Source organism: Protomyctophum bolini (assembly GCF_963924005.1).
Source record: "Protomyctophum bolini genome assembly, chromosome: 2".
NCBI lineage: Eukaryota > Metazoa > Chordata > Actinopteri > Myctophiformes > Myctophidae > Protomyctophum > Protomyctophum bolini.
In genome coordinates, this window is record NC_137863.1 from 48,266,782 (window position 1) to 48,278,566 (window position 11,785).

The 11,785-nt window shown below is 44.2% G+C and overlaps 1 protein-coding gene across 1 annotated transcript in view; it reads left to right on the top strand.

The window, feature by feature from the left end:
* Window positions 1–11,414, top strand: part of LOC308327094 (cadherin-22-like) — a gene marked incomplete at both ends in the record, with an annotated part of 124,434 nt that extends 113,020 nt beyond the window's left edge. Inside the window, 3 exons of the mRNA XM_080780239.1 lie at window positions 3,982–4,131; window positions 5,151–5,252; window positions 10,858–11,414. Coding sequence (XP_080636365.1) covers window positions 3,982–4,131; window positions 5,151–5,252; window positions 10,858–11,414 — 809 coding nt within the window. The remainder of the gene's footprint in view (window positions 1–3,981; window positions 4,132–5,150; window positions 5,253–10,857) is intronic.
* Window positions 11,415–11,785: the final 371 nt, after the last annotated feature.

Here is an 11,785-nt window from a genome sequence, read left to right on the forward strand (position 1 = left end):
TTTGGAACTGGACCATTATGAAAAATTAAGCTCATAAATAGCTGCTCTCTCCTGATTGGCTGAAATTCTGATAGTAATGATTACTATCAGAATATAGTGATTTAACCTTTTAACAAAAAACTTGTTTTAACCATAGACTGTAAAAAATATGGACAAAGCCTTTCCGCGGGTCTAACGTGAACGTAAAATGAAGCCTGTCAGTCCTTGCAATGGAAGTCGCCATCTTTCTAGATCCGTTTTGGCCCAGTTCAGGCCAGCTGGCCCATTGGCTGGCCCAGACAACGAGGCGGGACTTCCCCCTTCTTCTTCGTTGGTTTTTATTTTGACTCGAGTGGGTGGGGGATCCCGTTCATAGACTGTAACGGTAGCCACGCCCCTCAGAACATGCGCGACTTTATGGTAATTTTAATAAATGGGACCATAATTTTCCAAAAAGAATATTATGACATTAGAAATGAGACTTTAAACTAGTGACTGTATTAAAAAAAAAAAGTATTCATGACCATGTTTATTAACCCCCTTGCCGCGATTGCCGAAAGTCTTCGGCAATTGAAGCCTAATTTTGATATTAACACTTGCCGCCATTGCCGTAGCCCTTCGGCAATTGTTGTTTTATAGTGCATTTGATCGATCGAGCCATAATGCTACTTACGTTAGCCGGTTAGCTAGCTGTGTTGTTAGCACAGCATTGGATCGTTCATCTTAGATCTTCGTCGCCATAAGAATCCATTCTATCCGTTTCTTTCAATCGCCTGTATCTCCTATTCCTTGTCCCAGATGGCATTTTTGGTCAAAACAGCGTTTCTTTGACGGCACGAGCCGACGTTGTGGAGGGCTAAAGTGTACGGGCAATGACGCGATCATGTAAACAAAGGTTGTCATGGCAACATAAAGCTGGCAGGAATAAGACAACTTCCGGTTGAGGCAAAATGTGGCTTTTCAAAATAAAAGCTCAAATTAAAAAAATGCTGGCGTGAATTAGGTCCTAATTTATCAATAAATGGTGGCAGTCTAAGAGTTAAGGTAATACAGTCTAGGTGAAGTTGGGCCCAAATACATGGACTTCTATGGGGCTATGGGTTTTTTTTAGCCCAATGACAGCGCCACAACAGGCCATTATATGAACTTTCATTTCCTTAGTGGCTTCACAAAATATCCGTCTGACTTCCCCCCTGGTTTTAACCAACAAAAAAAAACATATCACTAGAGGTGGTTGCACACTGGACGCGTTTTTCGGAAAACCGATGGAGAAACGCCGCTAAAAATCCGAAAAACACGCTCGGTGTGTGGGGATCTTTACTCTTCCTTTAAAAGGATGCTTTAAATGCATGATTTAAAGGAGATATTTTCTTTTCCATTATTGATCTTTTTAGTCCAAAACTGTTTAAATCAAACTTGTTTGTGTGTTGACTAAGGCTAAGTTTAGTGGAGTCGCTGGAAATAGTCAAGCCAAAATGCCTGAATCTGACCTATAGTCCGTCTTAAGCCTAATTTATGCTTTGTCAAATGACAGTGTTGCGACACGCTGTGAGCTTGCAGATCAGCTATTTTCAGCGAGCGACATCCTCGGATCATGTAGTGTCAATGAAGTGTAAGACAAGAGGGAGTCTCGTCTGAGATAGATAGAGAGACTGATGGACGAGACCACTGTGTAAAAGTCAAAAGGACAACGTCATGGGAGTTGCACTCAGCACAAGTTCCCCTGCATAAACGGTAACACCACACGTGCCAGAGAAGTGCTTGTGGATGGCAAGAATGACAGTGATATATGTTCCGGGAGATGGATTGCTTTGTATCCCTTATCTGAGTATATCCACAGAAGCTGCTCTGACTATTATCCTCTAAATCCTCCTCCCGTATATGCTGAATTACATTTGTCTATGGGGAGGGTGCGTAATGTATGCACACACAAACTGCTGAAGTTTAATTTCAAACAGTGACGCTTCCTCTTGTATTTTTGATTACCCGGTGGATGTTAACACCACGCAGCCAATTCACTTTGCTGTTGGAATGATTCAACCCTGAGTGTGACAATGCCTAGGCTGTGCCAGGCAGCTCCCCCCAGATGGAGTGGTCCTAACTGCTTTTATGTTGGATTATTTGTCCTGTTCATGTTTGTTTATTCGAGTTGCCGTGCAGTGAACAAAACAAAAACTATTCCGCTCCAGCGATGACAAGGACTACAAAAATATATCTATTTATTATCACACAGCAAACACAACATCCTCTCATCCAATCAGGGACCCAATTATACAATACCTTGAACTGATTTACTGTTAGAATTGATTCAGTCTGTAGTCCCTTACCTGCCGCAGCCATGCAGCCAGATGTTTTTCTCTGAAGACCCCAAAATTCACCCCAAAATGAAACACAAGCTAAATCGGCCAAAGCTAATTTGGCTGCCGTAAGTCATCCAAAGCGTTAACACTTTGACTCATGAACACGACTTACACAAGTTAATGGACCGGCATTAAAACTGTTAATATTGTAATCGCGAGGTAGCGGCGACTTAGTAATAGCCGCTAAGATCGATGTTCTGGATGTCTGGATGCTGAAAGTGGACTAAGTGAGGATGTGAGCCGAGGCTAGAAGCGTTCAGTTACACACTGTCTTGCTTTATTTATTTTTATTTATTTTTGGCTTTCGCCTTTATTTTATATTTTTTATGGAGGGACAGACAGACAGGAAATGGGGAGGGAGATGGGGGGGAAGACATGCAGTAAAGGCCGTCGGGATCGGGAGTCGAGCCCGCGGCACACTGCCAGACTGGATTACCAGCCACGGTGCCTGGACCATTGAGCCCTGGCCCAGGCCCACACTGTCTTGCTTGCAGTAATAATAGGACTTCATTTGGGAAAGGCTGTACATTTAAATAACGACGGTTGTTCTTGAAAACCTCCATCTTGCAGTGTCTGTCTTTTGTTTCATTTATACATTCAGAATCTGAATCAATCTTTATTGTCACATCACATTACAAAATTGTGAAATTGTTGGTTGTGCAGCTCATCATTGCAGTTAAAAGATATATATAGAGAAGAGCGTAAACGTGCAGTAGATGACTACTCTATATCAGGGGTTCTCAACGTTTTTGGCTGGGGACCCCCGGAAATGCTTTGGCCATGTCTCGCGCACCCCGCCCCCCTTCCCACCCCCAATACAAACTGACTGCAAAAATGAGAGAAACATTAGAGAAAGTATATCATAAATTAATACTGAAACCAGAAATATTCATTAAGGAAAGTTTATGCATGTACTATGTGTACTATGTATGTAAACTCTTCATTTCCATTTTCCAGCTACTCAGTTGCAAAAAAAATAAAAAAAATAATACTATAGTACTACTATATAGAGCACTGCAGTCCCGCCCCCTACCATGACGACGCCAGGCCCAGGAAATGATTCCCATTTTTTTCCCGAGTTGGCTATTTTTCCCATAGACATTTCAAAAAGGTTACACCGCAGACAAAGCCAACTCGAGTTGTGACAAATCATGACAACAAACACAATATTTTGGACGAAACAAATACAAAGAAGAAAAACAACAAAAAAAGTGTTGTAACCTGCCGCTTTTTTTTTGCTCGGCCCAAAAAATTGTGTTTGTTGTCATGATTTGTCACAACTCGAGTTGGCTTATAAGGTCTTTAAATAAAGACTTTTTGAAAAGTCTATGAGGAAAATTAATGGGGAATCGTTAACAGGGCCCAGGTTATGCGTATGCACATGAAATGCTATTTTAGTACCGTCTACATAAAATGCTATAAGTCTGTATGAAATGCAATCTAAGTTACATAAATCGAGCTTTTGCATATGCCTGTAAGGTCGTCGGGGCTAGGGCAAGTGCTACGGGCCACGATGAGTATGAAGAGGTGGGTTTTCAGACTACGGCGGAAGATTGGGCGTGAGGCTGCAGTTCTGATCTCTCTCTCTCTCTCTCTCTCTTCCCATCTATTTGTCACCTTTCCTCCGCCCCCACCATGCCAGACAACACGGCTGGTATCCGCACCAAGCGTTCAGGTTTCAACCGCCATGAGCAGAACGTCTACTTCCTGCCCATACTGGTGGTGGACAGTGGGCCTCCCTCCCTCAGCTCCACAGGCACGCTGACCATTCGCATATGTGGCTGCGACCGCGGTGAGTTAACCGCCATTTATACTAAGTTACGTTCTTCTGCTGAGTGTCATGCACCAGAAATAGCTTATCTAAAAGTTCACAACACGTCACGACGGATTATGCATCGTGAGTTTATGGGCCGGCTATTTTTTGGCCAACCCTTACGGCACCGAGTTGGCTCTCATCTCGAGTGACGTGGAGATCCATGGTGGATGCCCTATGCTCCCAAGGGGGCAAAGAGGACTAAGTCAAGTCAGTTAAGTCTTAACTGCATCTCTTACATGTGAACACATAACACTCAAATGACAGTAAATCATTGGTTTACACTACACCAATAAGTAATTTAAAGTGCTTATACCTGTGGTGTGTAATTGCAACTAACTACTAATATTATATTCCTGAATGCTTAAGTTTACAGCATAATCCATTGGTGATCGAGATTCTACTATACGTGTACAGTGGCTTTTTTATGTATATTCTTTCCTGAATATGATGCTGTTTTAAATACAACAAACAAACAAACAAGCAAAAAATCGGACAAAATCTGATTATGGAGTTTACATGCTGAAACTAAAGCCATTGCACTTGCAGTCTTGCAGTCGAGTGCATACATCCTCTAACTAATCCTATACAATTGTGAGATCTCCGCATCTGTCCTCAATGTTTACCTTTACGTTCAATGTGACCTTTACGTTTGACCTTTTCAATCCAAAAGTGAATTATTTTCCTGGAGCACTATAAGACATTTCCATTGCCAATTGGCATAATGGTGTGAGTAATGCACTGTACAACTGTGTCTCTAGCTTGCTTACTGTGATTAAGATCTGACCTTGATTGGGATTATCAGTCATGTTTATATGGGTATTATACTACAGGTCTACATTGGGGTATGATTGAGTTTACACTGGCAATGTAAAAATAAATAACTGGTGTCAAAACGTGGTAAAACACAGCGGTAGATTAGCATTAGTGAGATTCAAGGGCCGCTTTTTGAATACAAATGGAGTGCTTCTTTTTCTCTCTCTCTCTTTGCACTACAGATGGAGCCATTCAATCCTGCAACGCTACAGCCTACGTGATGAGTGCTGCTCTCAGCCCCGGAGCTCTCATAGCGCTGCTGGTCTGCATGCTCATCCTTATCGGTAAGTCATCATAAGTATGATGAAGGGGCACGGGGGGGTTCCTCTTCACCACGGACCACACCTTCAACAACAGCACGTCCATCACATTTCCCGTCAGAAAGGTGCTCTAAAGTGGAAATAAAGGGTTTCTAGGGGCGACCGTAGCTTAGTGGTAATCATAAAGTCATCGGTTCGCCTCCCGGCGAGCCCCGTGTCTACGTGTCAAAGTGTCCCTGAGCAAGGCAATTAACCACAGCTACCCCTGAGCGCTCATTGTGAAGAACCACAGCCATCAGCCATCGGTGAAGCTCCATGGGATCAACAAAGATCACTCCCACAATTCTGTAAATATGACAGTAAACAGTGAAATCCTGAGTGCTAATGTGCTCTAACTCAGTGTATACATTTAACCAAATGGACTTGCTGTGTATGAAGAAAGTACTATAAAAAAGGTTCACTCCACTCAGAAATTCATGCAACCAAGCATACTTTAACAGCCACTTTTTTGAAGTTATCTATATTTCAGCATTGAAATCACACACACGCACAGCAGCAGAAAAACAAGGGACAAAAATACATGAAAGGGGATAGCCTACATCTTTCAACATTCCTTCACGGGTGACTCACATCGGACATTTTGTCTGTGCTATTTTTTACGAAGGGACAGCTTCTTCTGCATGTACGACGTACAGCCGATGCCGCCTGGCTTTATCCGTGATGTCAAGTCACTTTGTTCTGTGCCATGCACACTGGAGATGGGATGGAAGAGGGGGGAGAGGGGGCTGCAAACAGGCAAAAAGAGCTGCCTCAGCACTGTATTCCTCTGGAACAGAAGGCTTAAATAGACAAGCCTTTTCTCACTTTCTCTGTTACAAAGTTGTACGTGAACGCAAGCCCTACACATACACATACGCATGCTGCACACACACGTCAAACACACACCCCAACGTGCACACAGATACACAAACACAAACTAACACATTATGCTATATATTACACTCAAACACAAAATGTGCGAGCACACACACACACACACACACACACACACACACACACACACACACACACACACATATATTCTCTCTCTCTCTCTGCACTCTCTCTCTCTCTCAGAGGAAGAGGAGGGCCTGAGAGGGTTAGCATTGTCATCACTAAAAGTTTGATGAGCCGGCTCTCTCACTCTCCTCATCCTGCTCTTCTGAGCCACAGATCAAGATGTTTTGTCTCCCTGGCGCGCAACACTTTACATAATGTTTTACATTATGTGGGCTGTGAATGATGGATGGCGTGACACAGGGTTCGCTTCAACTTTGAATAACGGGTTGCTTGTTTTGCTTTGCTTTCTTGCTTTGAAACAGCCTCTGTAATGAGGCGAGTTAAAGCCGTGTTTCCCATTAGCCAAGACATATTCCGGTGTGGCGACGTTGAAAGAAGGAGCATGATTTATTCATCAAGTTTCTAAAAGCCTAGAAATGCTGCATACAGTATGGTGCATACTGTATATATAACCTCTGGCCTCCAGAGGTTATATATATTTGTTGTTGGTAAAGCGCCAAGGTTTGTTGCTCTGGAACTTATACAAACAAACTTAATGTAAGCGTCTAAACTTGCCAAGAAGCTCAAGTTCATCCCCCCAAAATCTATTATCTTGGATTCACCATCTGAACTGCCCACAGCCTTCCTATGAGACACAGACTGCATGAGTAGGAAAAGATTGTGGTATTTTATCATGAACATTAGTTAGGACCAATTATAGGAAGAAGTTGAAAGTTGAAAAGTGGTGAAGTGGTCCTTTAACTGTAGCACTTGCACCACAGATTCAACTGAGTGCTGTTGAGTGGTATAGAAATTACTCCCTCACGACTGGAGGCACAGATTGAGTGGAAGCACCTGGATGCTGCCTGACTGTCCACTGTGTGGACAGTAGATTGTAGGAGCTGCAATTAAGTGCTGGGCTCAGGGGGATGAAAATGGACAGCAGTGTTCCAACAGTTGTTCGCTGGTATTAATAGAGTAGCTAGCTGGACTGGAGTGAGCCGCCATGTGAAAGCTACAGCAATCACATTAGCCAATACTTTGCTGCTCCCTCTAAAAGCATGACAACATACTAGTAATGTACACACAGATGGATAAGCTTTGTCCTGTTCTTTCACAATACACACACTTCCAATGAACACATACAGACACAAAACTAAGCATCTTTCCGCCCTTAACACATTTATCCCTGGAGTCCAAAATTTGGGGCGAAACAATTTAAAATATATATATCTAAATTGTATGTAAAATATGTGAATAAATAAGTGCTTAACTGCATAGTAGTGAAGGACTAAGGGAGCAGCCCACAGAAGCAACCCACAGAAGCACACAGCCATTAACCACTAGCGGCTAGGTCCTAGCCCAAGCAGAGAGCGGGCTCCTTCTCCCGAGGCCGGACCACCCCTATTACATCAATTGTTGGATGATGAGAACAATGAAAACACATTTCTGCCTAATTACCCTACAAGCAAACAGTCCCTCTATCAGTTAATTTAATGGGGCCCGATGTGATGAATCCATTCCACTGCGCTGCGGCATCTGCACACATCCGTTCCAATTACCAGCCATCTGCCGTGATGAACTCCTGGGCTCGCTCAGCCAGCGTGGCCCAAGGGGAAATGAGCCGTCTTGTCAGGAACGCTTATCGAAATACCTGTACACAAGGGGGGCCGGGGCCATTGTGTGTGGAGGTAATGGATGTATACATTGTACATTATGGTTCCTACAGAGGTAGAGCATGTAGCTATGCACTTGTACATTGCCTCGGACATGCTAACCTGTAGCTAGATACTGTACGCAAACCCGTGGCAGCAGTAGCATTTGTGGTGTGCATAACGGATACAGTGATGTATGAGTCTGACTCACGCACACTGGCAAGATTTAAGTCAAAAGTGAATGTCAGACTGTAAGTTATTGATGCCGTTGTTTTACACAATCCACTTTGATTAATGGCGTAAGCTACAGCCTGACCTTAAAATATCTTGCCTTTACCAATCCTGCCAATAGCATGCGGTATAGTAAAATAAACAATTATAATTATCCCCAAACAAAAGCACATTACCGCCACCCGCAGTGCGATGGATGATGGAAATTACATGTCCTGCATTTACAGGAAGCAGCTGATCTGTATGTACGAAACAGTTTGCAGTGTCAAGGTCCCCACCTCCCATTACTCTCCTCATCAGTGAGAATTGAGAGTAATTGTCTGAGCGAATGCTTGGCACCACATGGCGGCACGCTCCAGAGCCTATCACGTAGCTGTGACTGCTTCCTGGACCCCGTGGCAATTAACTCCCATTTATAGAGGAGAATAAACACAATGAGCTGAGATGCTGGCATCCCGACGGACCGCACCAAACAATGTAAGTGGAGTGTGATTGTACATTATCAGTCAGAGATATTGCATAAAAAGCCCCCAGACGCTTTTCAGTGAGTTTTTCCTCTTCGCCCGGGCGCCGCTCTTCCGAGCGTGCCGTTTCCCCCTCAGTAAGTTATTGTTCAGGTCATTTACACCAAATAAAGACAATTCCTGGGACCTGCAACAAGTCATTTGTATATGATTAATATGCATGTCACAGACTCTCTTAGTGCTTAGTGAGTGGAAAGGAAGGACCCAGAATTGGAGGGGAAAAAAAGGGTAAAACAAAAAAAGAGCCACCTACCAACTTCCAAGGTAACTGAACATTTGATTTGATGCCAAGCCGGGAGACACCCGTAAAATATCTTATAGTTGTTAGATTAGATTAAGTACATATTTGTAAAACTGTCTGTAGATGGGGATTGGGGAAGGATCTGAAGGGGATTGGGGAAGGATCTGAATTACGTAATATTACACTCAAGGGTGTGCTTTACCGTGATTATTGGCACGGCGGTCATGTGGCAAGCATCACTCAAGAACCAATAATCACACCCTCGAGTGTAATATTGTGATTATGCAGTTACCAACAAAGCAAAACACATCAGTGTATTCATATTGTGGGGCAATTAACTATCAAAATAAAAAAAATATGTTTTGCTATTCCTATCTCTAATACTGGACTGGGTCCGCGTCAATATGCCGACGGTCCATTGGTCCGATCGACAAGCTACCTCAAACCCTCACCCTAACCCTAACCTCCCCCGGGGCAGACACCTAAACCTAACCACCCACCCTCTCCCGACCCCCAGCGCACCTCGGACCAATGCTCCTTCGGAGCAATGGTCTGTCGGATCATAGGGTGCTTCCCCATCTGACTGAGACATCCCTGTTGATTCAAAGTAGCAGCTCTCTATCACAGAGGCTCTGTCTCGATCAACAGTCAACACAGCTGAGCTGTCAAAGCCGGCCCGGTGCAATGGGATGAATTCCAATATCCTCTGAGGTATAGGTCGCGTGGCCAAAATATCTGATCTACAGTGTTACAACACGCTGTGGTGGTGACGCGTTGAGAACGTGTAGATCGGCCATTTTCGCCACATTGATATCGTCGTACGACAAAGTAGGCTATAAAAGGCTGTAAATGTTTTACGAAAGTCTCGAAATTAACAACGTAATCCATTCGGAACGGGTTTGTTTGTTCTACGGTGGGTCTTGCTTGTAGGTGTGTGTGTGTGTGTGTGTGTGTGTGTGTGTGTGTGTGTGTGTGTGTGTGTGCGAGCGTGCACGCACGCGCGTGCGTGTGTCTGTCTCTCTGTTTGGGGCGGTTAGTGGCTCGAGCGTCTGAGTGAATTGAAATCTGCTTAATCACATGTATACAGTATGTAGGCAGTAATTAAAATGAGATTAAATCTTCATTGATTTATCCAGATGCATACAGCCTTTGTTTTCCTCATCTCATTAGTCTAATAAGGGATCCATCTATATATATTCTTTTATCCAGACTTTATCGACCTCGCCATTGTTCTATCCATATGTACAGTAGTTGGTGTCCTCTGTTTCTCGGCAGTGATGTACAGTAAACTTTAACTCTGTGGTGCTTTGGACTCACTTACAGTCATTTTTGACGGAAAGATTGACATCCCTTAAGATTCTGGGCAAAGCAATTAGGATTGTGGAAAATCAATTCTCATGCAAATTAAATATTATTTGAGAAAGCTAATTGTCTTCATAGGGGGTCAAAGTAAGTTACACAAATTAGAACGTGTGTGATTTTGGCCTAAAACATTAAACAAATTTGCACATTCCAGTAAAACCAGTGAGAAACCTTATTGAAGGACCTGACTGCATTTTGATCCCAGGGGTTCAGTTGGTTATGTCTTTATATTTACTTTGATGAAGTGCACTTCCTCTTTTACCATCGACCTTTTGCCTGACAGCTCATGTTCCAAATATATGTATTATGCAGTCCCTGAACCTCATTCAAGTCACATGATTTCACTTAATGACAGTTTTCAACATCCTATGATTTGTGGCATTTACCTCAACCCATATCGGGCGCCTCGTTTAACAACGTGTGTAATGCTGAACAAAAACCCATTACATAAACATCCACTCTCCATATGATTTAATATCACAATACCCGCCTGATGATAATCTTTAGTTTTATGTCTCTCTCAGTCTCACGGCCACTTCTCTCTACCTCTCTCTACCCTTTCCCTCTTTCTATCAAAGTCCTGGTCTTGCTGATCGTGAGCCTCAAGCGGCACAGGAAGGGCCATCGGATGTCCGAGGACGAGGAGGACATGCGCGACAACGTCATCAAGTACAACGACGAGGGCGGAGGCGAGCAGGACACGCAGGCGTACGACATGAGCGCCCTGAGGAACCTCTACGACTTCCCCGAGGCCAAGAGCTGCTCCTCCGACTCTGGGCCGGCGGACCTACGCTCGCTGCCCCAGTGGGTCCAGACGGCCAGCCGGACGGGGGCGGGAGGGGGCGGCGCTAAAGGAGGCGGGGCAGCGGCGGTGGACTTCACCGTCTTCAAAGGCTACATCCGCAAGAAGGTGGAGCAGGCGGACGCAGACCTGTCGGTCCCGCCGTACGACTCTTTCCAGACGTACGCCTTCGAGGGCAACAGCTCGCCGGCGCTCTCGCTCAGCTCCATCCACACGCTGTCCACCACCTCGGAGCAGGATTTCTCCTACCTCGGCGACTGGGGGCCGTGCTTCAAGCAGCTGGCGGGCTACTACGCTCCCCCGGGGAACACAGAGGAGGAGGAGGGGTCCTAGCACTGAGCTAGGTTTGCACCCGAGACCTGAAAACTCTCCGCTGTGCTCTTCTGCCTGTAAGGTTACTTCTTATATCCGCCTCCTCCTCTGACCCTCGAGCGTTCCACTGAAGGCCTATTCATACTCCAGTTTTAGGTGAAATAGTAGATCAAAATAAAAATTTACACAATCACAGAGAGCCAACTCACTATGCCGAATATAAGACCACCCTTCCATGACTCATGTGGAAAAAGAACATTAATGTCAAATTGTCTGGGCCCCGATATGACTCTAGAAATATGAAAAGACAATAGATAAATAGAAAGATATTAAATATTAATGAATTATAACTGTGATATGCTTACACGTTCGTCACATTTCTTTATGGAATT